Raw genomic sequence first — 25,267 nt, 5'->3', positions numbered from 1 at the left:
TTAGACAATACAGTACCAAACAAGAAAATATATTTCGTTCTCTTTCGCCTGACGTAATGCGTGTAAAGTTTGCATGACGCACTTCCGCAAACTTGGAGCGGAAGTTGTGTTGTTGTTGTGTCGTGGGGGTTGAGCCCGCCGGTTCGAGCTATTTATGATGCCTCGCTCGCTGTCTTTGTGTTTATATTCTGTGTGAAGTGGCGGGCTGGATGGCGTAGTCAGACGCAGTGTTTTTTCGTCGCATGTCGTTATTTCAGGGTTTGGGCAGGGATGGACTCGCTCTTTGGGACCGCGGCGAACAACGGAGCCTCCGGCAGAAAAACCGCCAAAAGCGGCAGCAAAAAGTGCAAAAACCGCTCAGCCAGATATCCAAAAGCAAGCAATAATCCGCCTTATCTACCTCCAGAGGTGAGTTTGCTCAAACACATCTGTCTGTTTTACATCAAGCCGTCGACTCTCCGTTTCCGTTTACCGCGTTTACTAACTTCTTTATTTAGATCTCCTTCCGACACGATTATATATTGTTTATATGTCAGGGCTTGTAACTGTAAATACAGTGATGGTGGGTTAAGCATTGTGCGATGAAATGTTGATAACAAACTGTAAAGGTCATTATGTTGTATAATGTCAATGTAGTAACCTCTTGGAGGTTTGAAGATACGGGTTGGGGTTATTACTGTAAATGTGCTAATAATAAGACAGCTGGAACATGTTAAAAGTAGCCTCTCTAGCAACTCAAAAATAGCTGAGCTCATTTCTACCCTGTAAACATTATAATTAACATGAACTGGATAACAGAAACTGCAGCATAATGCATGTTTGATAGCACAAAATATATAAATATAAGGAAATGTAACACAAAAATGTTGGAAATGCACCTCATTCAAAGTCATGTTATTTACTTATAAAATAGAATAGAAAGAAGGAACAAGACGTGTTCCTCCAGAGATGAGAGAGGAGTGTGATGAATCATTATTGTGTTTGTGGACTGATGAATGCTGATTCAGTCAGTAGCTAAACTTGTTGATCTCGATCTTTAGTATTTGATTCAAAACAAATGAGTCATGTCTAGGGCTGTGTCCAACACCACGCTTTTGTTTGTTTTCCTTGTTCATGTTGCCTGTGCTTTTCAAATGTGATGTAACGCAGTGTGTCTGATCTCAAACGACGGTTCGAGTAGTAAGACGTGTATAGTAAGAGTCTATTCTGAATGAGCCAACGAATGTGTTGACTTTGTTAGCGGCGTCAGCGCAGCTCTTTCTCTTCTTTGTGTGTTGAATCCTGACCTGTGTGACTTTGAGCTCGGTTCAGCATTAACCCTGTCCTGTCTTTTGTTTCAGGCTGAAGAGGGAAACATTGAGTACAAGGTAAACCCCTGCACAGATATTCACCAAATATATCAACGAGCGCCTCAGATTTGGACATGAATGTTTGTTGAAAGAATAGGATATCTTGCATTGCTTTTTATTGATGCATAGGTTACCCATAATGCACTGTAAGTAGCCAGCAGTCTGAGTGTCTCCAGTGTTAATGCATGCAGCAGAAGATTAGCAGAGCTTTTTATACACTACAGCTGCTGGCAGCAAACAAACCGCGCCGACACTCCCATCATTACAGCAGCGGCGGTGTAATAGCTGTGTGTGTTGTGTGTGTTTAGCTGAAGCTGGTGGACCCCACGCAGTACCGCTTCGAGCACCTGGCCACACAGATGAAGTGGCGTCTGCAGGAGGGCCGCGGCGAGGCCGTGTATCAGATCGGGGTGGAGGACAACGGGCTGCTGGTGGGCCTGACGGAGGAGGACATGAAGGCCTCGCTCCAAACCCTGCGCAGGATGGCTGAGAGGTACACACACACACACACACACACACACAGCTCAGCTCACACTCATTCTGCATGCTAATATTAACCTGACAAACTCATCTGGTCTCATAGTTGTCAAATCAGATATCACAGGAGCATGCATTCTGGCCTCAAAACAGTTACAAGAGAACGTTCTCATGCAGTCATAATCATGAACTTGTGAAATGTGTGTCCATCTGAGTAGTATTAATTGTGATGCATATACATCTGATATCTGATGTGCATATATATTAAAAATCCAAAGAGATTGAAATGTGACCTCAAAAAGTAGTCCACTTAATTCTATTGATTGTGCACATGTAGTTACATTTGAATATAAGAAATAAGTTCACTTCATTACTGCCTTAATGCACTAAATACACATTTAAAAAGTGCACAAACATGTTTTTTTTTTTATATAAAGTACATTTTAAGTCTTTGTTGTAATAATATTTGTTGTAATCATATTAATTTTAAACATAGTGTGTTATTTTTCATTGAAAATAATATATTTGAACTGTACTAAATTGCAAATAATTGTGTAATTACAGATGTGTTAAATACATGATAATGCATGTTTCAGTGAAAAGATATTAAGAGATATTATAGTTTATAATAAATGCCTGTCAGTACTTTCAGCAGTACTTTAACCATATTTCAAAAATAATATGAAATTACATAAAAGATGTACTTAAGTGTGTCAAAAGCCCTCTGAAGTTCATCTAATTGCATTTTACATGCGTTTAATTGAATTGCAGTTGAGTTTTCACTGAAGTCTGTTCCTTTAAAGAGTGTTATTTCAGTCATTATCTTCTGAAGTGTGCTTGTTGTGATGAGAAGGCTGCTGTGTTTGTGTCCGGTTCGGTGATGTGTGTGTGTGTGTGTGTGTGTGTGTGTGTGTGTGTGTTCAGGGTGGGGGCAGACATCACAGTTCTCCGAGAGCGGGAGGTGGATTACGAGTCGGACGAGTCTCACAGGATCGCTGAGGTGCTCATCAGGAAAGTGCCAGATGACCAGCAGGTAAGTGATCGTGTGTTGAGTGTGTTGTGTTCCTCTGATGTGTCAGATGCTCTCAGGTGTGTGTTAATGGTGTTACGTGACGCGTCTGCAGTTCCTGGACCTGCGGGTAGCAGTGCTGGGTAACGTGGACTCAGGGAAGTCCACTCTGCTCGGTGTGCTCACACAAGGAGAGCTGGACAACGGGAGAGGAAGAGCACGACTCAACCTCTTCAGACACCTTCATGAGATCCAGACCGGACGCACCTCCAGCATCAGCATCGAGATCCTGGGCTTCGACAGCAGAGGAGAGGTGAGGGCTGACCAGCTGTGTGCCTCAGACGACTGAAGAGTTGTTTGTGCTCATTTCTACAATAACATTTACATTTACATTTACATTTATTCATTTAGCTGACGCTTTTATCCAAAGCGACTTACAATTGCTATATATATGTCAGAGGTCGCACGCCTCTGGAGCAACTAGGGGTTAAGTGTCTTGCTCAGGGACACATTGGTGTCTCACAGTGGATTCGAACCCGGGTCTCCCACACCACAGACGTGTGTCTTATCCACTGCGCTAACACCACCCCAGTGGTGACACGTTTCATTGTTGCTTGGCTGCTGTAAACAATCTGAGCTCAAAATGTGCCTAACCCCGTTTATAACAAGTCCTTACTTGCCTGGACTAGTTTGGGACGTGTCCCGATTTGTATTTTTGAGTATCCTTTCACTATGAACTGCCCACTAACTTCACCCCAAAAGTGTATGATGGATTCATGGTTGCGGTTGCCAGATGTCAAGAGATTAAATCCCCATTTGGAGTTATTTTCATAAATCAAAACGTATTGCACATGTATTACACACACACACACACACACACACACACACACACACACACTCTCTCTACATTAGGAAAAAGAGCTCATGAGCTTACAATACATGTCAAACTTATAAGTCATTTACTAAATTTGCGGACAAACCATGTGAGTTGACCTGCTTTTAATTTGTGCTAATGTGAAATTGCAATAATTCAGATTAAATGTAAAGTTTGTAAGCATTTCACGCAGCTGTAGGTTATCATCTGCATTAAACGTGAACGTCTGTCTGTTCTCATGTAGGTGGTGAACTACAGCGAGTCCCGAACGGCGGAGGAAATCTGCGAGAGTGCCTCTAAAATGATCACCTTCATAGACCTGGCGGGACACCACAAGTATCTCAAGACCACCATCTTTGGCCTGACCAGCTACTGTCCAGACTTTGCCATGCTGGTGGTCAGCGCCAACACCGGCATCGGTAAGATCTTCCAGCTCGTCTGACGCGGTGCCAGTACGCTGCTGTTTGCTTGAGCCTGTTTATCTCAGATAGTGACAGTCTGATAAATGTCAGGTCACAAATAGACCTCATGATGTTCTGACACGTCAATCCTGTTTTGTCAAATCAGCTGTTCTCCTGGATACTCAGTGATCCTAGCATATGATCTTATGTAATGCAGAGCGTCGCCCCCATTCCTTCGCTCTTCCATACCCCAGAATACCTCCGGGCTGCTCTGGTCCTGGACCACAGTGAGTCTTGAATGAAAGTTTAGGGAAACTAGAGACGTGGCAGTCTAGTTGTGACTGCAGGCCACAGGGCCGCCCATCTACAGCCTGTAATTTACTCCTGTCCTGGTTTAATATGAAGAGACAGCTGTAAGCAGGCCATCTGTAGGTTAATTACACTTATCCCATACTCTGTCTGAATACTGGATTCTGATTGGCTGGCAGGTATCATACAGTAAAACTGTTTATTGCACTGTATATAGTTCGAAGTCCGTTTAATCTCCGTTCTGTATGAATGCACTGCTTTAACTGATGCACACACACACACACACACAGAGAGCTTGTGAATCAGTAGATTGTGTACAGTAATTCGGTCACTGGTAAGTTTCCTGACTGAATTAGATGTCTTCATTACCTGTCTAGTGATACCTGTTTGTTAAAATTAAAAAAAGAAAAAAAAACGTTTGTCTTTGTTAAATCTTCTATCGGGTATCATTATATTTATCATGTTGACTGAATAAACCGCTTTTTAGAGGAGACAGCTTATCATTTAATGAATCAACAGCCTATCTGCTAATGTCCAACATGTTTTACACTAAACAATACTTTTGGATTTAACTTTAGAGTTTACTACAAAAAAAATAGGTCCGTCCTCGACTAAGTATTTTTCTGGTCGACTAGTAGTCGGATCATTTGAAGCATTAGTCGACTAATCACACGTTTATTAATAATCTATTTAAATGATTATAATGAGCCTTTAATTGCCTACGAAGCCTAATAAGCGCTCAAGCACACTCGTAACACTTCCCACAGCGCTCCAGCAGAAGATAATGATTATGAATGAGTCAGGGAAAGACATTAACAAGGCTGCATTAACATTTTAATGATTCACTGATAAACTAGTGTTTTTGGTTTCGGTTGAAGAGATGAACTCAGCGACACTGTCTCGTCCTCTCTGCAGTAGTGGATGTGTTTCACATGGATTACATAATCTGAGGATCTTTGTCTTCCATTTAAATTGGTTCATTTGAAAGGACACATTTCACTCTCTATGTATAGATCGATTTTTTATGTCTGTAAGGCAGAAACGTTCAGGCGTTCAGGGCAGAGGGAAAGAGAGAAATCACACACTCACAGACTGGAGTAAGACCATACGTGTGTTTAACCGAAGTACCTTTCTTGGTTCGACTTCAATCATTGTTGAATCGCGATCATTGTTTTATATCAAAGCACCGCGAGAGCTACAGAGAGCAGATGGCCCGCATGCTTCTAATCTCTCGCAGTACTGTGAAGTTATACGTCCATCGCTCTGCGTTCAAATCAAATACACCTCTGGCCCTCTGTGTGAAATAAATGTTGCTGTACCATTATGAATTCAAATTTTGCATTCAATTTGTTACTCTTCACAAATTCAAACACATACGACGATAAAGAGTCGAGGCTGAATGTTTTTGTCCTCTGTGCAACGCCACACTTCACAGGCATTAGTCCTTCATGCACATCTTTGAAGGAGAACATGATGCCCCGTCTGCAACACGACTCCAGCGTGCTTAAATTATGCAAGAGCAGACGGAGGCGGCGGTGTACAGTGTCTGCTGCGCCTCTCAGAGTTTGACTTTCCATAAACAAATCCAGGCAAACACAGGCACGTCCAGCTCTCCAATCATTAACCTCAGAAGACGGCTGGACTTTGGACAGATTTGACTGCTCTGCCACACAGACAGCTGGGAGTTTGAGGAAGGCATGTCAGTGACACTCGACGCCTTGAGCTGTCAGATGACTTGCTAAGGCTTATCACACGCCACATGAGTCTCATTCTGATAAGGGATTCGCCGGCCGAGGCCATCAGCTGGACGAGACACAGCAAACATAAACACTCCTGACTGACCGAGTCCCATTAGAGACCAACACGGCTGACTGAGCTGATGCTGCTGTGTCAGTCAGGCTGATCAAACACACACACACACACAAACACACTCTGTTACTGAACACTGGACGTAATCCTTATCTCAGATATGAGTGTTTCACTTGAGCGTATCGCTGGGATCCCTGGCTCAGTGAAGCTTGATTAATTACGCTCAGATGTTATGTCTCTGTAAAGGGGTCAATTCTCAAATACTGACTCTAAACGGAATTAAAATGTTGGATGCATTTGATTTTAAAGTACTGTGTAATAGACGGCATCTAGGAGTAGGTTCAGAGTAATATAGATATTACCTAGTAATGTAATTGCAATAGTATATAGTCGAGTCTCCTTTATTTCTATAGTGCTTAATACAATACAGATTGTAAGCTTCTAAGACGAGGCGAGACAAAGTAAGCAGCTGTAGTGAGAGAGTGGTGTTATTCAGCTTGAGAAATCATTAAACTGAACCCAGTGCATGGTACGTACATGCAAAACAGAACTATAGAATACAGCACTGCCTAAATATTAATAATAATTAGTGCTGTCAAACGATTAATCGCATCCAAAATAAAGTTAATACATGATATATGAGCATGTACTGAGTATTTTTTTATTATGTATAGATAAATACTAACACATGCATGTGTGCACATTTAAGAAAATATGCTATTTTTATATATTAAATATAACATCTATGCATTTAGCAGACGCTTTTATCCAAAGCGATTTACAGTGCATTCAGGCTATACATATTTGTTTTTAACAGTTTGTGTGTTCCCTGGGACTTTATTTGGTTTTAATGGCTATAGGCAACCCCACTTAAAGATACATACCACCACCTACAACCAGCATAACAGCTGACAGAAAATAAATCATACACCATATCCTTAAACGCTTCTCGCACCCAGCAGAACCAGACTGAGATTCCTGAAGGGGGCCTTTTAACCTCTGGTCTCCACAGAACATCCTAATGTCAAGGAATGACACAGAAACTGTCTTTTCTAGATATATACGGACCAAAATGAATTCAAAAACGCTTATAAATGAATATCAGTCCAACGCTTCACTCCATATTCATTTATATGTAACCCACACATTTGACTATCATGTTATAATCACTTATTGTGTGTGTCTATTAATAACTATGGGATAGCTTAAGGATTCAGAAAATACCGTCTGGCTAAAACAAGTTTATTCCGTTTACCTACTTTTCAGGATTGGGGAAATATGTAATTTATCAAACCACAGTAAAAAAAAAACTGTCTTGGAAAAAGATAATGTTGATCCACATAAGTTCTAACAGGAAACTCCTCTGAATGTAGCGATCATTAATACCTGGATTTTAAAACTATTGCCAATTTTGTAGACCGTTATCATATACTTGTAGATTGAGGATAACACCGAACACAACAAACTTGCACAGAAAGAGACATCTGAAAACACTGTTATATAATTGATTCAAAATATCAAATATTGTCTGATTTTCTCCGACTGCATGGAATCATATTCTTAAATGACAACAACAAATCTGAGTCTGTGTGTTTTTCTCTGCAGACTGGCTCTGATATTCAGAAACTAGTATCTGCTCATCATTTTGCAAATCAGGGACACCTCTGCGGTGTAATGCAGCCGTTCAGAGTTAGCAGTCACAGACGTTTCCAGTGGACTACACTGTTCTGTGTGTGGTTCTCTAGCTTGCTTGCTATTAATATCTCAAACTAAAACTCAATATCTTTAAAGAAGTGCTGCCACAAACCTGGTTTTGATTCCTGGAAGTTCATTTCAGACCAGATCAGAGTTTATAACGGAAATGAAGCATGCATTTGGACATTTGTTGTTCTGGTTGCTCTGCCTCATGTCTCCATGTAAGACACTGTCTCTCTTCTCTCAGCGGGGACGACCCGAGAGCACCTGGGTCTGGCCATGGCTCTGAAGGTGCCCATCTTCATCGTGGTGAGTAAGGTGGACCTGTGCACCAAAGGCACGGTGGAGCGCACCGTCCGACAGCTGGAGCGCATCCTCAAGCAGCCGGGCTGCAACAAGGTGCCCATGCTGGTGTCCTCCACAGACGACGCCGTCACGGCCGCACAGAAGTTTGCACAGTCACCCAGGTACAGAGTTAGACAGAGGACACAGCCGTGATGTTTTACTGATTTGGCTCTAAAGTCGTCTTCCTCGTCCTCCTGCAGCATCACCCCCATCTTCACCCTGTCCAGTGTATCAGGGGAGAGTCTGGATCTGCTGAAGGTCTTCTTTAATATTCTACCTCCCCTCAGCAACAGCAAAGAGCAGGAGGAGCTCATGCAGCAGCTCACCGAGTTTCAGGTACAGCTGTGCACTTCATACAAGGCCCTCATTAACCATATCCAGCAACAAAGCTGCTCTTTGAAAGCTCTCTGAACATTGATTGAATATTGAAGAACTTACATTTGAAACCAGTTATTTGTTTGTGTTTGAAGTCTTTAATGGCTGATTCTGATGATGTTCTGATGATGCTGTGCATCCCTGAGTGCAAAGGATTTCCAGGACTCAGATAATAGCTGGAATTAACTAGAACTTACTCTTTTATTTCCATGTTTCTAACCCAGCACTATTGTGTGACTGATTATGAATGATTATCAACCCAAATTGGGTAAAATAATCCCAACTTCTTTACCAATCAAACAAAAGCATTGTGTTTTCAGTGTCCGTCTCGTTCATGAAGTGTGTGTGTGTGTGTGTGTGTGTCGTGATCCTGTAGGTTGACGAGATCTACACCGTGCCAGATGTGGGGACAGTAGTTGGTGGGACTCTTTACAGGTGCGTCCTCGTCTCTTTCCTCTTGTCTCTGGCGTCCAGTGAGACGATGTTAGTGTCTAATAGAGGTGGGACACTACACAAACATGATGGTTTGGCACGCACCTCGGTTTGAAATCACTGTTTGGTATGGCTTCGGTACAGCAGGAGGAAAAACTGTCAAAGAGTGCCAAAGTCACATTTATTTATTAAGTCTTTGGCCCGTGCAGTGTTTAAAACACACAGGATATGTGTGACTCTCTGTGTGTGCAGCGGGATCTGCCGCGAGGGCGAGCAGCTGGTGGTGGGACCCACAGACGACGGAGAGTTTCGTGAGCTGACCGTGTGCAGTATCCAGAGGAATCGCTCCGGGTGCAGGGTGCTGAGAGCTGGACAGGCCGCCACTCTGGCGCTGGGAGATTTCGACCGGTCACTATTACGAAAGGTGAGCTTAGAGGCCAATGAGACGGACTGGGTTCAACAGTGAGCTGTTACTCTACAATCATTGAGTGTCCATAGAGAATGACTTGTGTAAAGCGTATAAAGCTGTTGTTTTCTGGCAGGGAATGGTGATGGTCAGCCCAGAGATGAACCCCACTATCTGCTGGCGCTTTGAGGCTGAGATCGTTTTACTCTTCCACGCCAAAACTTTCCACAAGGGCTTCCAGGTGACGGTGCATGTGGGCAACGTTAGACAGACGGCCACGGTGGAGGCTCTGCAGGGAAAGGTGAGACTTCTCCATCTGTCTGACTGATAGAGGACTGGATAAACTGTGTCTGTCAGTACTAGATGTTTGTGTATCTTTCTAGCTTCTGTAGATAGTTAAACAGCTCGTTAGCTGTCTGTCGTTGGTTTGTCCAAACACTTGGAGGTGTAGGATCCAGTCTTCTTGGGAAGTGCATTTAATGAGTAGTGAAGCCTGAGCACATGGACTATCATCTGGCTCATTTTTATGAAATCTGCTGTGTTTCATTTGGTCAGAGCAAGATGGAGATGTACCTTTTCTACATAAAATTAAAAGTTTTTATTTTGTTTTTATGAGATAATTTTTTTTTCTTATGTTGCTATTCAGTTTAACAAGGTGCTGCAAATTGGATTTCTTGGCCTTAATATGCTTTTGCAGTTGTTTATTAATATCATATTGTTAACTTTAAATTAAAAAATTGTGAATACAGTCTTCGTTGGATCCGTGCATTAGCTCTTACAGCAGCCTGATATAACAGCTGCTTCTGTGTCCTTAATGTTGATCAAACAGCAAAAGACAGAGAAAATCACTGACTGCTTCTGACTGAGTCATTTTAGTAGCTTAAATCTAAATCAATATATATTTACATTTAATTACAGTATCTGTAGTAAGCTGTTTCTTGTTAATATGTTAGACCCGAAGCCTTCGAACAGATACGCCTGAAATAGTGCTTTATTGTGTCTTTTGTGTGCTATTGCTGGTAATGATATTCTTCACTTATTAAATCAGTCCCCCTCCTCCAGAAAGAGTCTGTCTGTATCAGTGAGAGATCTGTGTCCTCCCATCTGTCTCTTCAGGACGAGCTGCGCACCGGAGAGAAGGCCGTGGTGCGCTTCAGGTTCATCAAACACCCCGAGTATCTGAAGGTGGGCGCCAAGCTGCTCTTCAGAGAGGGAGTCACCAAAGGCATCGGCCAGGTCACCAAACTCCAGCCTGCGTCACAGCACCCATCCAAAACAGCCCCGAGTCAGTCCTGTGAAGCTTGAACACGGCCGCCACTTCAGAGGAGCTCCGTCGCACAGACGTCCACTCGTCGTGCCTTTAACTCGGTTTACAGTCATCCAGACAGCACTGAATAACACTGTCTGCCTTTATAATCACAGTTATTCACTAACCAAAGGACAGAGATCAAGCTTAAAGACATCCGTTTAGCTAGTTTGGTCGTTTTTATTACCGATGTCAATGAAGAATCTCGTGGCAGCTACAGTCGTGAGTCAAATCATCGCTCTGCTGTACCAAACGCCAGAAAGCCGCCTCGCTGATGTCTTTTGATTTATTTTAGCGTTTTCTAACGAGGTTTTTTACTCCAGCTTTAACAGCACAGGCTTTCGGTCTCTGCTAGAAGTCACCAAGTGTTCCTGCGTTCCTTGTGACGCTTCAGAAGTCGGCGTCTGTTTCCGCCTGCACTCCAGTAGCTCAGGAAAGCATTACGTTCACACATCACTGATTATGCAAAGCAGTCTGTATTCCTGCTCTATCGCGCTTTCTCTCTTGGGTCACTAGTATAGTGAGCTACACTGGTGCTAAGGCTTGTGATTGGTTGTTTTTAGATGTTTGTTAGCTAGCGCTGTCCTGTAACCATCGCATGCATGTTGGTCTCAGTACTGAAACACATATCAGGACACGTTCACGCTCCAGTTTCTACTATATCACTGTTCTGTGTGCAATTTTAGAAGTAAAAAATGTATTTGAACCAAAAAAAAAAAAAAAAAAGAGTAAATTTATATAGAATGTTCGGGAATTCTGGATGTTTTAGTTCCTTAGATTTCTTATGCATTTTTTGAGTGACGTCTCATTTTACACCGAATGTCACTTTTTTCTGGCTTTTCATGCTAATGTTTTTTTTTTTTTTAGAATTTTTAAAATATTTTAGCCTTATTTTTTTGGTGAATTTGAATATTTATGTACAAATTTGTTTGTATATTGTGATGTACATAAATAAAGTTTATTAAGGTTTACTCCTGACAGTGATCTCATTATTTGAGCTGGTCTCTTGAGCCGGTTTTCTGTTGATTTGGGCTGAAATGAAACAGGACAACTGATGATTTACATCTGTGTCACATCAGTTTTTCTGCTACATCGACCTCACTTCAGAATGATTTAAATTTGTATAAAATAATTCAAAGTGTGGGGGGAAATGTTTTTTTTCACTGTGGCACACAGTTAATAGGAAAACGCAGCTCCGCTCCAGTGCATGCACCTTCATCAGCACGTGATGTTTGCCCTCATACACAAAACACAAGCATGTGTACAATTAAACTATTTTTCTGACGGAGGTCCTCCTGTTCAGATAAATGGCTTGATCCAAAACAAACATCAAAATCAACACAAGACTGTGCCATGAACCCTACAGAAGATGAACTGAAGAGAAGCACCACTCTCTTGCCAGGTGTTCTCCAAATAAAGTGATAAAAGTGAAAAACCATGCAAATCCACTTTTACCAGATGTCTTTGCTCATATGTACCAAGGGGAGCAGTACTCCTGAGCTCAACTGTCCATCTCTCAGAAAGATCTTGAATGTGATCTGTAGTTCAAAATGACAAAACATTTCCAAAGACATCATGACATCCCAGTTTCACGCCGCTGGGAAGATTGCAGTGTTTCAGTCATGATGTGTTGCCCCCTAGTGATGTGAATGAAATAATGAAAAAACTATTCAAGATGTTACAAGAGCCTTTTATAAGGAACAGTTGACCCCAAAAAAATTACATTTGCTGAAAGTGTTCTCACACTCATACAGTGCCTTGCAAACGTATTCATACAACTTCATTTTTTTCACATTTTTTGTTTTGTTGCTCCCTTTTGTTAAACTGTTTGAATTATTTTTCACCACATCAATCTACACTCCATACACCATACTGACAAAGCAAAAACATAATTGTCACTACTTCGTAAATTTATTAAAATAAATAAATAAATCTGAAGTACATTGCATAAGTATTCAATATTTAGCTGAAGCGCCTTAACTTAACAGCCTCAAGTCTTAATTGTTTGCTGCAACAATCTTTGCTCATGAGTATTATGATAGTTATACTGATCTGTCACTCTTCTCACCTCTTCACCTCTCAAGCTCTGTCAGGTTGGAGGAGAGCAGACACACATTTTCAGGTTTCTCCAGAAATATTTGATTGGGTTCAATCACAGGCTGTGTCTGGGTCTAAGCCACCCTTGCTGTGTGTTTAGGGTCACTGTCCTGTTGAAAGGGAAACCTTCGGCCTAGTCTGAGCTTCTGGACTGGGTTTAACTAAGGCTATCTTATATTTCTGTGCACTGAGCTTTTCTTCTACTCTGACAAGTCTCTCAGTCAGAGATGATTTCCTTCAAAATAATGAGGTTCATCAGACCAGAGAATCTTGTTTCTCAGAGTCTGAGGGTCATTTAGGTGTTTTTTCTTGTGTCTTCACTGAGGAGAGGATTGAGTCTGGCCACACAAAGCTCAGACTGGTGGAGTGTTGCAGTGATGTTTGTCCTTCTGTAGGTTTCTCTACACGTATGATCATAGAGCTCAACTAGAGCGATCATCAGGCTCTCGGTCACCACTCGAACCAAAGCCCTTCTCCATCAGTCGCTCAGTTTGTCCAGGACAGCTCTAGCAAGAGTTGGTTGTTTCAAACTTCTCCTGTTAAAGGTAACAGAGACTACATGCTTCTGTGAGCCTTCAATGAAGCAGAATGCTTTTCTGAAGTCTTCCCCAGATGTGTGGCCTGAAACAAACCTGTTTCTGAGCTCTACAGGCAGTTCTTATGACCTCAGGGCTTGGTTTTTACTGTTAGAATGATTATTAAGACGTTTGCCTTTCCACATCATACCCATTTGACTGAATTTGCCACACGTTAACTTCACCCGAAGTCTAATAAGATCTAAATGCAATATGAATGTCCCTGAGCTAAATTTCAACTGTCCCAGATCAGGGTATGAATACTTGTGTAGTGAAATCATTTAAGCTTTTTTTATTATTTTTAGGAAATTAGCAAAAATGCTGAAAACGTGTTATTTGTTTTACCATAATGGTGTATGGAGTGTAGATTAATGTGTGTGTGTGGGGGGGTTGTAGTTTAACATAGGGCTGCAACATTAAAAAACATGAAGAAAAAAAAAATATTCGGGGGTATGAATACTTTCATAAGGCACTTTACCAACAGATTTGTAGAAATGTATAATTGCATCAGTTTCATCAATGGATGCTCTGCAGTGAATGGGTGCCATCTGAATGAGAGTCCAAACAGCTGATTAAAAACCATCACAATAAATCCACAGCACTCCAGTCCATCAGTTAATGTCCTGAGAAGACAAAAGGGGTGTCTTAATATATGGCACCAGAAGGATATTTCTCACGTGGGTCATGCTATAGCTTTTCAGTTATTGCAAAATGTTGAGATTCAGTTCAAATGAAAGCAAGGGTTTCTACACAAAACTATTAGTAAAACAAATGTTCCTCCCTCAAACAGCCAGGTTATGTCCTAAAGTTTCATCACACCCATCAGATTCTCAGATTGTATTTATTATTTAAATAAAATATACACAAATTTGAAAAGACAAATATTTCTCATTAAAAACCCAAAGATATGAAAAGCTGTCTGAGACTGCGGTCATGTCTTTCTGAAGAAGGAGTCCAGCGTGCCGCGGTTTCCCTGCACTCGCGCTCTCTTGGCCTGCGGGCCGCTCCGAGTCTTCGCCTGGCTCTTCCCGCGGGACGACTGCACCGGCCCATCGCTGGACGCCGAGGAGAACGACCTCTGCAAGTCCAGAGCCAGATGATAGTCCATGTGCTCAGGCATTTCCCAGACCAGCACCTTCTGTCCACAGCGCTCGCACACGTGAAGATCCTCAGCGAGCGACTCGACTGCAGCCGCGGCGCTCCGGTCCTCAGGCAGAGCGGACAGCTGGAGCGTCTTCTCCAGACCCTTTCTGTGGAAGAAAGAGGAGATGCCAGGGGCTTTCTGAGGACTGAGACTGGGTGAACCATGTTCATCTTTATGAGCTTCCTCCCCTTGCTGTTTCTTCTTCTCAGCAGCCTTCTCAAACAGAGACTGGATGGCCCCCGGCCGCTTGGGGCTCGGCTCTGTTTTGGGGGTTTGTGTAGAGGCTAAACGCGATTGTGTTGAAGGTGCGTCACTGGACAGGAAGCCTGCTATTCCTCCGGACGAGGACGAGGGAACATCGCTGAACTTACTGGCTGACAGATGAAGACAAGTCAAAGCAGGAGACCTAAGAGAGAAACATAATCAGCCTTACAGAAATAGCTCACTCGACTGGGGGTGGCTGATAAAACGATAAAATCCATGTCAATGATAGACTAACTCTTGAATGTTCTGCAACTCATTTAACTAGACAATTTTTTTTGTGACATAGATATTCAATCTTGAGATGGAAAACTTAATTTAGGGGAAAATAAACCTAATTTCATTACACCCACAGTTCCTACAGCTCTGCCTGTTTAGCTCCGCCCACAGATCCTACAGCGCTGCCTGTTTAGCCCCGCCCACAGTTCCTACAGCTCTGCCTGTTTAGCCCCGCCCACAGATCCTACAGCGCTGCCTGTTTAGCCCCGCCCACAGTTCCTACAGCTCTGCCTGTTTAGCCCCGCCCACAGATCCTACAGCTCTGCCTGTTTAGCCCCGCCCACAGATCCTACAGCTCTGCCTGTTTAGCCCCGCCCACAGATCCTACAGCTCTGCCTGTTTAGCCCCGCCCACAGATTCGTGCATGTAATTTTTACGAGGGGCGCAAACACACAGGTTTACGCAGAAACCAAACGATAAAGATTCAAGACTCCAAAGACAAGACGCTGTTTATTGTCAGACAGTGTTTGCATTGCCTTTGTTGTGATCCCAACATTAAGGGAAAAGAGGAAAGAGTGGATTAACTCTATTTTCTGAACTTTATAGTTCCAGACTGCGGTAGTAAGAACTCTGTCCTTTATTTACTTCATTTTACCACAGATTTATTTATAAACTAGGTATATTTTGATGCAGGATTTTCAGAAACACTGAAACCGTTTTTAAACTGAAATCTTGATAACATTACAAGTGGACCTCAGAGAACAGTAGAAAATAAAAACAGGTGCAGTTCATGATACCTTTAAAGATAATTTTTATGTAAATGTAAAAGGAAAAGGCAAAATAAAGACGTTAATGTGGTCATATGATGTTACTAAAATGTGCATTATTTGGTGTATTTGGTGTAATGCAATGTGTTTATTTGGTTAAATGTTCAAAAAAACATTATTTTCCACATACTGTACATTATTGTTGCTCCTCTATGCCCAGCCTGAAGTGCTCTGATTGGCCAGCTATCCAAACTGTGATGCCTTGTGTCCCATTACAAACGAGGCATTTGTTGCATCCAGTGGGGACATAATTACTGATTATATTGACTTATACTGTGTTTTTTTTTTCTTTTTCTGCGCTGCATTGCGTATTGCACCGGGTAAACATAAAACTGTGTGCGTTTGTGATCGGAGAAACAACAAGCATTACTCACACTTGATCAAAATTCACGTTTGAATCATCAGTGGCAAATTCTTTAAATATGTAAACATACTTACAGACTGGGAGTCAGAAGCGCCAGACTGTCCTTACAAAGTTAGCTACTCTCCCAGGAAACAGTGCTCCATAAAATGCGTTGCACACATCTGAATATTTGGGTTGAACTGTTCTGGGACAGTGTTGTTAATACAACTTAACCACTGATTTCTAGTCGTGTCCTCTTTTGGAAGACCAAACAAAGTAGTTTCACTTTCACAAGGCCACAACATGGCAGGGACAGCAACAATACTACAGCAGAATAAAAGTTACACCTTCTTTCCTTGCGTGAACATCTGGGCGACGTTATGCAAATCTTGTGGGTGTGGAGATGTGGGGGTGTGTTTAAACATTAGGGCTGTATATTGCCAATAATCTGGAGATACAATATGCATCACGATACTGGGGTTGCAGTACATAGCGATACTGTCAGGAAGGCGATATATTGGGTTATTTCTTATATTAGGAATAGTATATATTGGAAAGCGGTCATATGCACCATATGCAAACCTTAGCAAAAAAAAATAATAATAATTTAACCAGAACACAGTGGGATCTGCATTTGCAATAATCAGTCCTTTAAACATTCAACGTTATTGAACCACTTTTTGTGCAGTATGAGTAACGTTAAAGGGGGAAAAATTGCAGGAGTGCTTGCAGGATCCTTTAGTTAAATGTATAGTAGCGCCCACATTACGGCTTTGTACACAGAAACATGAACTGGGACAAATCTTTCACCCTCCATTACTAGCTGCGAACTACATTAATGCTAACATCAGTGGCTTGCTCTATTGCTAGCACTTCCTGTCACTCAGGATTTGTTCAGAGACTGCCATCTAGTGGTCGGGAAATAAACTGAAAACGAAACAACGGCGATGAATCTTTTTTAAATTTTTATATCGATATCACGTTTTTGATAATCGATACAGTATTGGTAAACAAAATATTGCGATACATGTATCGATAATTTCTTACACCCCTATTAAACAAGGCATTTTAGGAGGGCGAATATCTCTTCAGGTTACTTTAGGGATCTCATCTGTTCACGAACAGCTTGTAACACACCAAAGAGAAAGGAAAACTGGAAATTTAATCATATGATCCCTTTAATATTTGGATCTAGATCAGTGTCTAGTTCATTATGATCACTCACCACGCCTCCTGGTGGCTTCCTGCGGTGTTGAGGCTCTTGATGATGGCCAGGCTGTCTGAGGTCATCTTCACAGCATCGTAGCGAACAAGAGCACAGCAGCGAGAGAAACTCTCTCCTCCAGCCTGCCTGATGCCCACCGTCAGCTGTTTGGCCAGCCGCCCGTTCTGAAGACAAAACACCACATATGAAGAGAAACATACTAGTGATGTCCAGTTCACCAAACCGGAGTGAACCGTCTGAAACAGCTCGGGCTGGAGCAGAACAGATCTCCAGGTTCTTCATCAAAACACACTTTCAGACGCCTGACAGTCACTGCGACTCGAAATGAGCCAAAAACAATCATGTTCATTCAGAGTTCCAGTTCCTCCGACAGTCACAGTCAGACTCAGACAGATATACAAACTGAACACAAATAAAAGCGTTTATGGTTTCTCATTGCTATTGGGAAAAGGTGAGCCAGTTTATTCACTTTAGACAAGAAAAAGCTCCACGTTTCACATCATTATTGCTGTGATACACCGGGTAAAATAAGTACAGAACACTTCACCATTTTTCCAAGTAAATGTATTTCTAAAGATGCGGTTGACATGACATTTTTACCAGATGTCGATAACAACCCAAGTATTTTTCGGACTATAATTCGCACCTGAGTATAAGTCGCATCAGTCCAAAAATACTTCATGATGAGGAAAAAAAACATACATAAGTCGCACTGGACTATAAGTTGCATTTATTTAGAACCAAGAACCAGGAGAAAACATTACCGTCTCCAGCTGCGAGAGGGCGCTCTGATATCACAGTCTGTAATATCAGTATTTTCATCTAGAATTGTACTTTCTGCTCTTAACATTTCTAAACGTGAATGATGGTTACTGTAAAAATCTGAGTAAGAAAATCTCATTTCACTGTATTTTAGATCTCTGAATGTGGCTCAGTCACTCAGAATGATGTATTAGTTACTTCACTGATAACAGACTCACCATCTCTCGGTCTTTGTAGAGTCGCTCCTGTAACTCGAGGGACAGCTGATGAAGCCAGTGCTGCACCTGAACGAGAGAGCGGTTACACCAGAGTCACACCAGGCTCAAATCTGACGTGGACTAGGGCTGAAAAACAGCTCAACAACTGCACCGAATCTTTTACTGAAATGTGGTCAATATTCACATTTAAAAGGCATCATTTCAGTTGGGGGAAAAACTTTTGGCTTCTCTCCTGAGGCCACATCGAACAGAATATTACTAACGCACGTTTCTTCAAAACAATACAATAGCAGGACTATCTTTGAAAAAAGTGCATAAGGTTCTAAAAAAAAATATATATATGTATGCATACTTTAATACAAAGAGAACAAAATCACAAAGAATACTTTTTTCATTGAAAAACTGCCATAAAGTCTCAAGAATTTTTTTTTGTAATGCTTCCTAAACATGAGTCTGTGTGAGACGCAAGTGCAACAGTGAAGTAAACATCCTCTTCTCTGCATTGAAGTTCTCTTTATCTGCAGTATTGTGAGTGAACAACGTAGCAGTGTCCAGTGGCTTCAACTCATAACAAAACAAATTAGTAATATGAATAACTAGCAAATTAGTGGTCGACTGATATTGTTATTTTGACAGCCGATCCGATGCCAATACCTTGGAAAGCAGGGGTCTTTATAAAGCTGATATCATTATAATTGTTTTTATCATTAATATTTAAGAAATTTTAATAATTTGAACATTATGTGTAAAATAAACATACTTTAGATGACATAGTATTTTCACAAATAAATATTTAATAAAAATATAATTAAAGAGGAAGTAACCACTGTAGCCAACAGGGCTCTCAGATTCTGGGAAGTTTGTGTGCATTGGGAATCTTATTTTCAAATAAAGCAAGGATAATACTAATTGTACATACAGCACACAGAGAAATGACATGAATATGACAGTGGGCAAATGCATAAGCGCAGCGTAACTTGAAATCATGAGTTTAAAGCTTAAAGCATTCAATGCACACATACCTACCATCACACGTGATCATGCTGGATACACACTTCACAAGATCTCACCGCTGGATGAGACTAAGTTTGCAATGTTTGAATGTTCAGTAGTCATTCAAATATTTGTTTAAATTATCTAATGCATATTTGCTTAAAGTTGACGACAAATGAGAAAGTATTATAATGTTTACCTTTCTATTACCAATACTATATAAGCACTCATTGTAATACTTTCTGTACACATTAATTCCTTTGTTTTACCGTTCTATCTGATTATTAGACAGACTTCAATCTGTATTAGACAGAACTGTTAATGACGAAGACGAACAAGAGAGAGAGAGTGTGCACACATCGGCCAAGCAGAAAAACTTATCGGCCGATGACGATATTTAAAAAATGGCAAATATCAGTGCCGATATATCGGTCGACCATTAATTAAAATGCAGCGACAACTACATGATCGCATCTCACAGATCAAGCTGCCTGATGCAGGCTTAAATTCAAATGCAACATTTTGCATTCAAATGTGGATTTTAATCTTAAATTCTGCAAATATTTTAATATCTTTTTTTTTTTGACAGCCCTACCACGTACCTGCTGCAGTGTAGCCAAACAGGTTTTTCCTGGGAAGTTCTTGCTGCAGCCGATGGATTTGGGAAGCTGTCGAGGCTTCACGGGCTCGAACTCGATCCCTCGGCACAAATCATACAGCCACGACCTGAGGAACAGACGAAATGAGCAGCTCCACCTAACAGAACTTCCCAAGACCTTTTAGGATTGTACTGATTTTGATGAGTTTTTCAGGTCTGAATCTTTCTCAGGGAGGTTTCTCTGCTTCTCACCCGGTCTTCTCTCCGAAGTGCTGCTCCAGCTGGGTCTTGCTGAACTGAGTGAGGTCTCCCATGTTTTCCACTCGCAGAGTCTCCATGATGGACGTCCCCAGCTTCCCGCCCAGATTACGACTGAAGAGCATCCACACATGCATTTAAAAAAGTTATGGGACACTATGAGTATCAAGTGTAATATCATAGTACAAGTGATCTACTTACATTTTACTGATGGCAAGAGTGCTAAAGAGTTCTGGAACCGATCCCAGAGGCAAAACTGTTTGGCGATTAGGCTTGTTTAAGCCACATGCTAGTTTGGCTAACACCTATGGGGAAAAAAACACAATTTTGATTCCCCTTACTTGTGTTGAAGATGCCCTGCTCAGATTCATGTGAGGATCTGATTAATGTTAAATCCAGCGACAGTTCACCAAACAAGAACACAGACCATGATTTGGAGAAATTCGTCACTGATGCATTCTGGGACACATTAGTGTTTCCCTGTTATCATACGTGTTTATAGCACTAGCACTAAACCATTTCGACAATTATTTGTAAACAACGTGTCACGTAACATCACATTTATCTCTGAAAAGACATTCTATGAAGAAAAGAACATTCTATAATACTGAAGACATTCTAAAAAAAGTAGCATTTTGGTAAATATGTATTACATTCATATTCCTCAAACTTTTAACCAGTTGAATGTATCTTTGAATAAATCTCTCATGAAAAGAAGTTATAACAGTCACGGTTTGCATGTTTATATTTCAATATGTAGTAAGACATAATTATATAATTACATACATTTTGCACAATTTAAATGTTTGTTATACAACTGTTTTTGAGTGTTGATTATTATATCTAATACCAATTGGATTCGAACATTTGCCCGTGATGTTTATTTTAACCTTTAATATATTGTATTAATGTATTAAATGAACTAGTGTATTTTTGACGGAAGATTTTTTGGAATATTTTGTACCTGACATATATCCATGAACCGATATAGCATCTGAGATTTGAAGTCTGTGTCCTAGCTACTGAACAGATCATGATCTGAATGAAGCGTGAACACCAGGAGTAACCCGTGTCAATGCGAGACGAAGCAGACCTTGTTGTGTGAGACGCCGGCGGAGCAACGAAATCCGGTGTGTTCCTCCACAGCGGCCCTCATCTCCTCCACGATCAGAGCGCCGACGGTCAGATGCAGCTCCGCACTCGAGGGCAGATCGCTGGACGACAGATGCTCCAGCCACTGCTGCAGACCTCGGAGCCGCGTCTCCTCTGCACACACCAACACAAGCATCAGCTTCTACACAGCCGATATCTTACAGAGCAGGGGCCCGTATATACCAGGTTTATTTATTCTTATTAACATTTAAGAAACTTGAAATAATTAAAAAACTACAAATGTGTAAACATACTCTGGATTAGTGTTGTCACGATACCAAAATTATTGTTTCGATACCGATACCAAAGTCAAGAATTACGATCTCGATGCTTTTTCGATACTTTTTCTGAAAAGGGAAAATATGTGAGCTGCCTCTTGTAAGTCTCTTATAGATCTGGATCGTGGTCATTCTTTGAAGTATCGATACTAATAAAATGTAGTAATCGTAACGTTTTTAATTTCCGAGAATCGCGATACTTTTGAAGTATCGGTGCACCGTGCAACCATACTCAGCTACTTGATTCTGTAATCCTATTACAGTATTTTTTGCAAATAAAGAAATATTTAAAATTCAAACTCCAAGCAGCGTTTAAAGTGCCCTCGCACCAAGGCTCACCGCTTTAGGGAAACAGCGAGAGGAGAGCAATGTGCATTTAAAGCTGCAGTAGGTAACTTTTGTAAAAATGTATTTTTTACATATTTGTTAAACCTGTCATTATGTCCTGACAGTAGAATATGAGACAGATAATCTGTGTAAAAAAAAATCAAGCTCCTCTGGCTCCTCCCAGTGTCCTATTGCCATTTGCAGAAATGCACCGCTCCCGGTAAGAAACAACCAATCAGAGCTGCGGTCCTTGACTTTGTTTGTCTTCAAAATGTACTGAATGTATATAATAAGCGAGTACACCATGAATCCATTTTCCAAACCGTGTTTTTAGCTTGTCCTGAATCACTAGGGTGCACCTATAATAAGTGTTTATATTCGGACTATTTTAGATTGCTTCGGGGGTACCGAAGTCATAACTATAACTGATTATTGGCATGTTGATGGACTCTGATCAAACATATGAAGTTAGTGCAGACTGAACATGGTATTTTTGAGTTAGTATAAAACATGATGCAGGACAGGACTCTTACCAAACATGTTAAGTTTGGGGCAGATCAGACACTGTATGGCTAAGTTACAACAACTTTCAGTTTTATGGCAAAACACTGAAGTTTCTCAAGCTGCCTAAACATGGTGTTGTTCTGTTTAGATATCCAGGCTACAGATTTTATTTACACTGTTAAAACTGTACTTACTGCAAATAGTAGCACTTATCTGCACCTCAGTATTTTTTGTGCATTGCAAAACAGTATACAATATTAACATATGGAGTTTAAATTGTAATTTTAATTCAAATTATTAAATGAATCCCACCTTATTGGGAAAATAAAGACCTCCCTAAACCTATCCTAACCCTACCCGATGCTTTACTTTCAGTTTTTTGATTATATTCTTCATTTTCATTTAAAAGAAATGCTTTTCTGATGCGATTTTAAATTTTAAAATAATTCACCAAAAGGCGGTTTTCGACCCCAAGTGGATCGCGTCAAAATGAGTACGTCACACGTGTTACCATCGACATCACTCTGTTGGTTGTCTTTTGCAGTGTTTAGTGTAAATAGCTTCAGTCATCAAGGCGGTCTGTGCGCACTTAGTGGTAATAGACACCCCATTTTGTAAATGTCAAGGTAGCACTGGTTTTGCATACAGCACACAGTGGAAATGACATGGACATGACAGTGTGCAAATGGATAAAGCACAGCATAGTTCGAAAGGATGAGTTTAAAGTTTGTCGAGGGCTCTAATGCTTGCTGCCTTTTCCAATGAAAGTAACAAGTGACCTGAAGTGATTTAAGCACACCTTTATCTGTCCCCGCAGGCTCGCTCCATCCGCTGCTGCTGGTTTGTGGGAAGCCCTGGACGTAGGTGCTCCTCAGCTGCTGCGGCGTGATGTCCTGGACGCTCATGTGCTTCAGTTTGTCCTGCACGCTGGCCGTGAGGTCCATGTATGCCTCATCGATGCTGGCCCTCTCTACGACAGCGAAGCGGGACATCACCTCGATCACCTCCACACTGGCCTCTCTGTAACTGAAGCACAGCCCAAACACACTCAACCAAAACACATGATATTATGTTCCATCATCAGGTTTGGAGAAATGTAGCATTGCATCAGTGTCTCATCAACAGATGCTCTGCAGTGAATGGGTGCCGTCAGAACGAGAGCTGATAAAAACATCACAATAATCCACAGCACTCCAGTCCATCAGTGAACATCTGAACTGAAACAAATCCATCTCACTTCTGTTTAAAATCAGAAGCCATAGCACTCTCAAACCAAAATCCACCCACATGTTTGTTTGTTTGTTTATTAATTTGTATGCAGAGCTCTCTCCTGATTCAGACAAGACAATTATTTAACTGAAGAAAGCATTGTTATGGACATGATGGATTTGTTTCATCTTTTGTCTTCTTCAGATGTTAACTGATGGACTGGAGTGCTGTGATTTAATGTGATGCTCCCATCAGCTGTTTGAACTATCATTCTGACGGCACCCATTCACTGCAGACAGAGACAGTGACCGAGTGACACATTTCTCCAAATCTGATGAAGAAACAAACTAAATATAGATCTCAGATGTTGATTTTTGAGTGAACTCTTCCATTAAAGAGAGATGATCTGAATACACCTCGTCTATAAAAGACAAAGATGTCTGCTGGAGGTGATGAATGCATGAACTCAACATGAATAAAAACATATCTTCACATGTATCTTAACAAGAAAGGTGCACTTACGGGGTGAGATCAGCCTTCCCATGAGCCTCTCTGACTCGGGCCACCTGTAGGTCAGGACACAGCTTTCTGGCATCATCTGCCCACATGTTCCTGGTGACCCCGTGACCTCTGGCCTCGTAACTCACTGCGATGATGCTGACAACACAACACAAGTTACACACACACCTCTGCGGTTTAACAAGAGACTTCAGGACACACACATCCGCTCGGTTTAATAAAGGAACCCGGATCATGACTGTTTTCTTGACATTTAAGCACAAAATTAACATTCCATTGGTTGTATTTAAAGGGCAACCACTGGAAACATATATATTTGTGTAAGTACGTCTAAACGAGAGATCAGAAGTGCGGTCTCACCCTCCGCCTCTCCAGGTCTTGTACTGCGCCACCACGCAGGGTTTGTTCTTGAGCTCGGGGTTGATTCTCTGCTCCACCTGCACATAGAAGCAGTCCATGTCCACCAGCGCGACCACTCTCTCCTTCCCCAGATCCATCACACACACACACAGTCTTCAACACAAACACTCAGTAGCTCAACGTAACCGCGGGCTCCACGCGCTCTTCTTCTGCTCGTCGAGTACCGCGCGCTGACTCTGAGTCTGTGCACTGCCCTCTAGTGGACTTCAGCACAATAACCAAGACCTTGCTTCCTACTTTGTTTTGTTTAATTTTGTTACTTGTTTAATTATTATTGTATCCCTGTATGTTTTATAATATTATTGCATTATATACATGTGCATATATATAATAGTTAGACCTTGTACAGAATAAAATATAAATAAAAAAACTAAATATAAAATCCATGTTTGTTGCTGCATTTCTTTATTATTGTTATTATTATAATTATTATTATGAAGCATGTATGGCTGGATAGTTCGATCAACATCAATATAATTTAACTCAGGAAATAAACCACTGACACTGCTGGGGGGAAAAAAATACTGCATACTGTGGTTGAGCAACAAATC

At 41.3% G+C, this 25,267-nt stretch overlaps 2 protein-coding genes across 2 annotated transcripts; one reads left to right on the top strand and one right to left on the bottom strand.

The window, feature by feature from the left end:
- Positions 1–84: 84 nt before the first annotated feature.
- LOC113057405 (GTP-binding protein 2) lies at positions 85–11,515 on the top strand. The gene is made up of 12 exons (XM_026224784.1): positions 85–408; positions 1,341–1,367; positions 1,658–1,842; positions 2,751–2,859; positions 2,951–3,148; positions 3,954–4,128; positions 8,171–8,390; positions 8,469–8,604; positions 9,020–9,078; positions 9,328–9,499; positions 9,618–9,782; positions 10,598–11,515. Exons 1-12 carry the CDS (start codon positions 271–273, stop codon positions 10,784–10,786), a joined length of 1,773 nt encoding a protein of 590 aa, XP_026080569.1. The 5' UTR covers positions 85–270; the 3' UTR covers positions 10,787–11,515.
- A 941-nt stretch (positions 11,516–12,456) lies between these two features.
- polh (polymerase (DNA directed), eta) lies at positions 12,457–24,886 on the bottom strand. Its single transcript, XM_026224782.1, has 10 exons — positions 24,657–24,886; positions 24,300–24,434; positions 23,368–23,594; positions 21,401–21,573; positions 20,509–20,612; positions 20,302–20,421; positions 20,054–20,177; positions 18,459–18,524; positions 17,479–17,642; positions 12,457–15,009 (listed from the first exon to the last, which is right to left on the bottom strand). The coding sequence occupies exons 1-10, from the start codon at positions 24,791–24,793 to the stop codon at positions 14,391–14,393; spliced, it is 1,869 nt and encodes a 622-aa protein (XP_026080567.1). The 5' UTR covers positions 24,794–24,886; the 3' UTR covers positions 12,457–14,390.
- Between the last annotated feature and the right edge of the window lie 381 nt (positions 24,887–25,267).

This window comes from Carassius auratus, chromosome 38 (genome assembly GCF_003368295.1).
Source record: "Carassius auratus strain Wakin chromosome 38, ASM336829v1, whole genome shotgun sequence".
NCBI classification, from domain to species: domain Eukaryota; kingdom Metazoa; phylum Chordata; class Actinopteri; order Cypriniformes; family Cyprinidae; genus Carassius; species Carassius auratus.
Note: the sequence above shows the minus strand (reverse complement) of the source record. Positions and strands in the feature narration are given on the sequence as shown.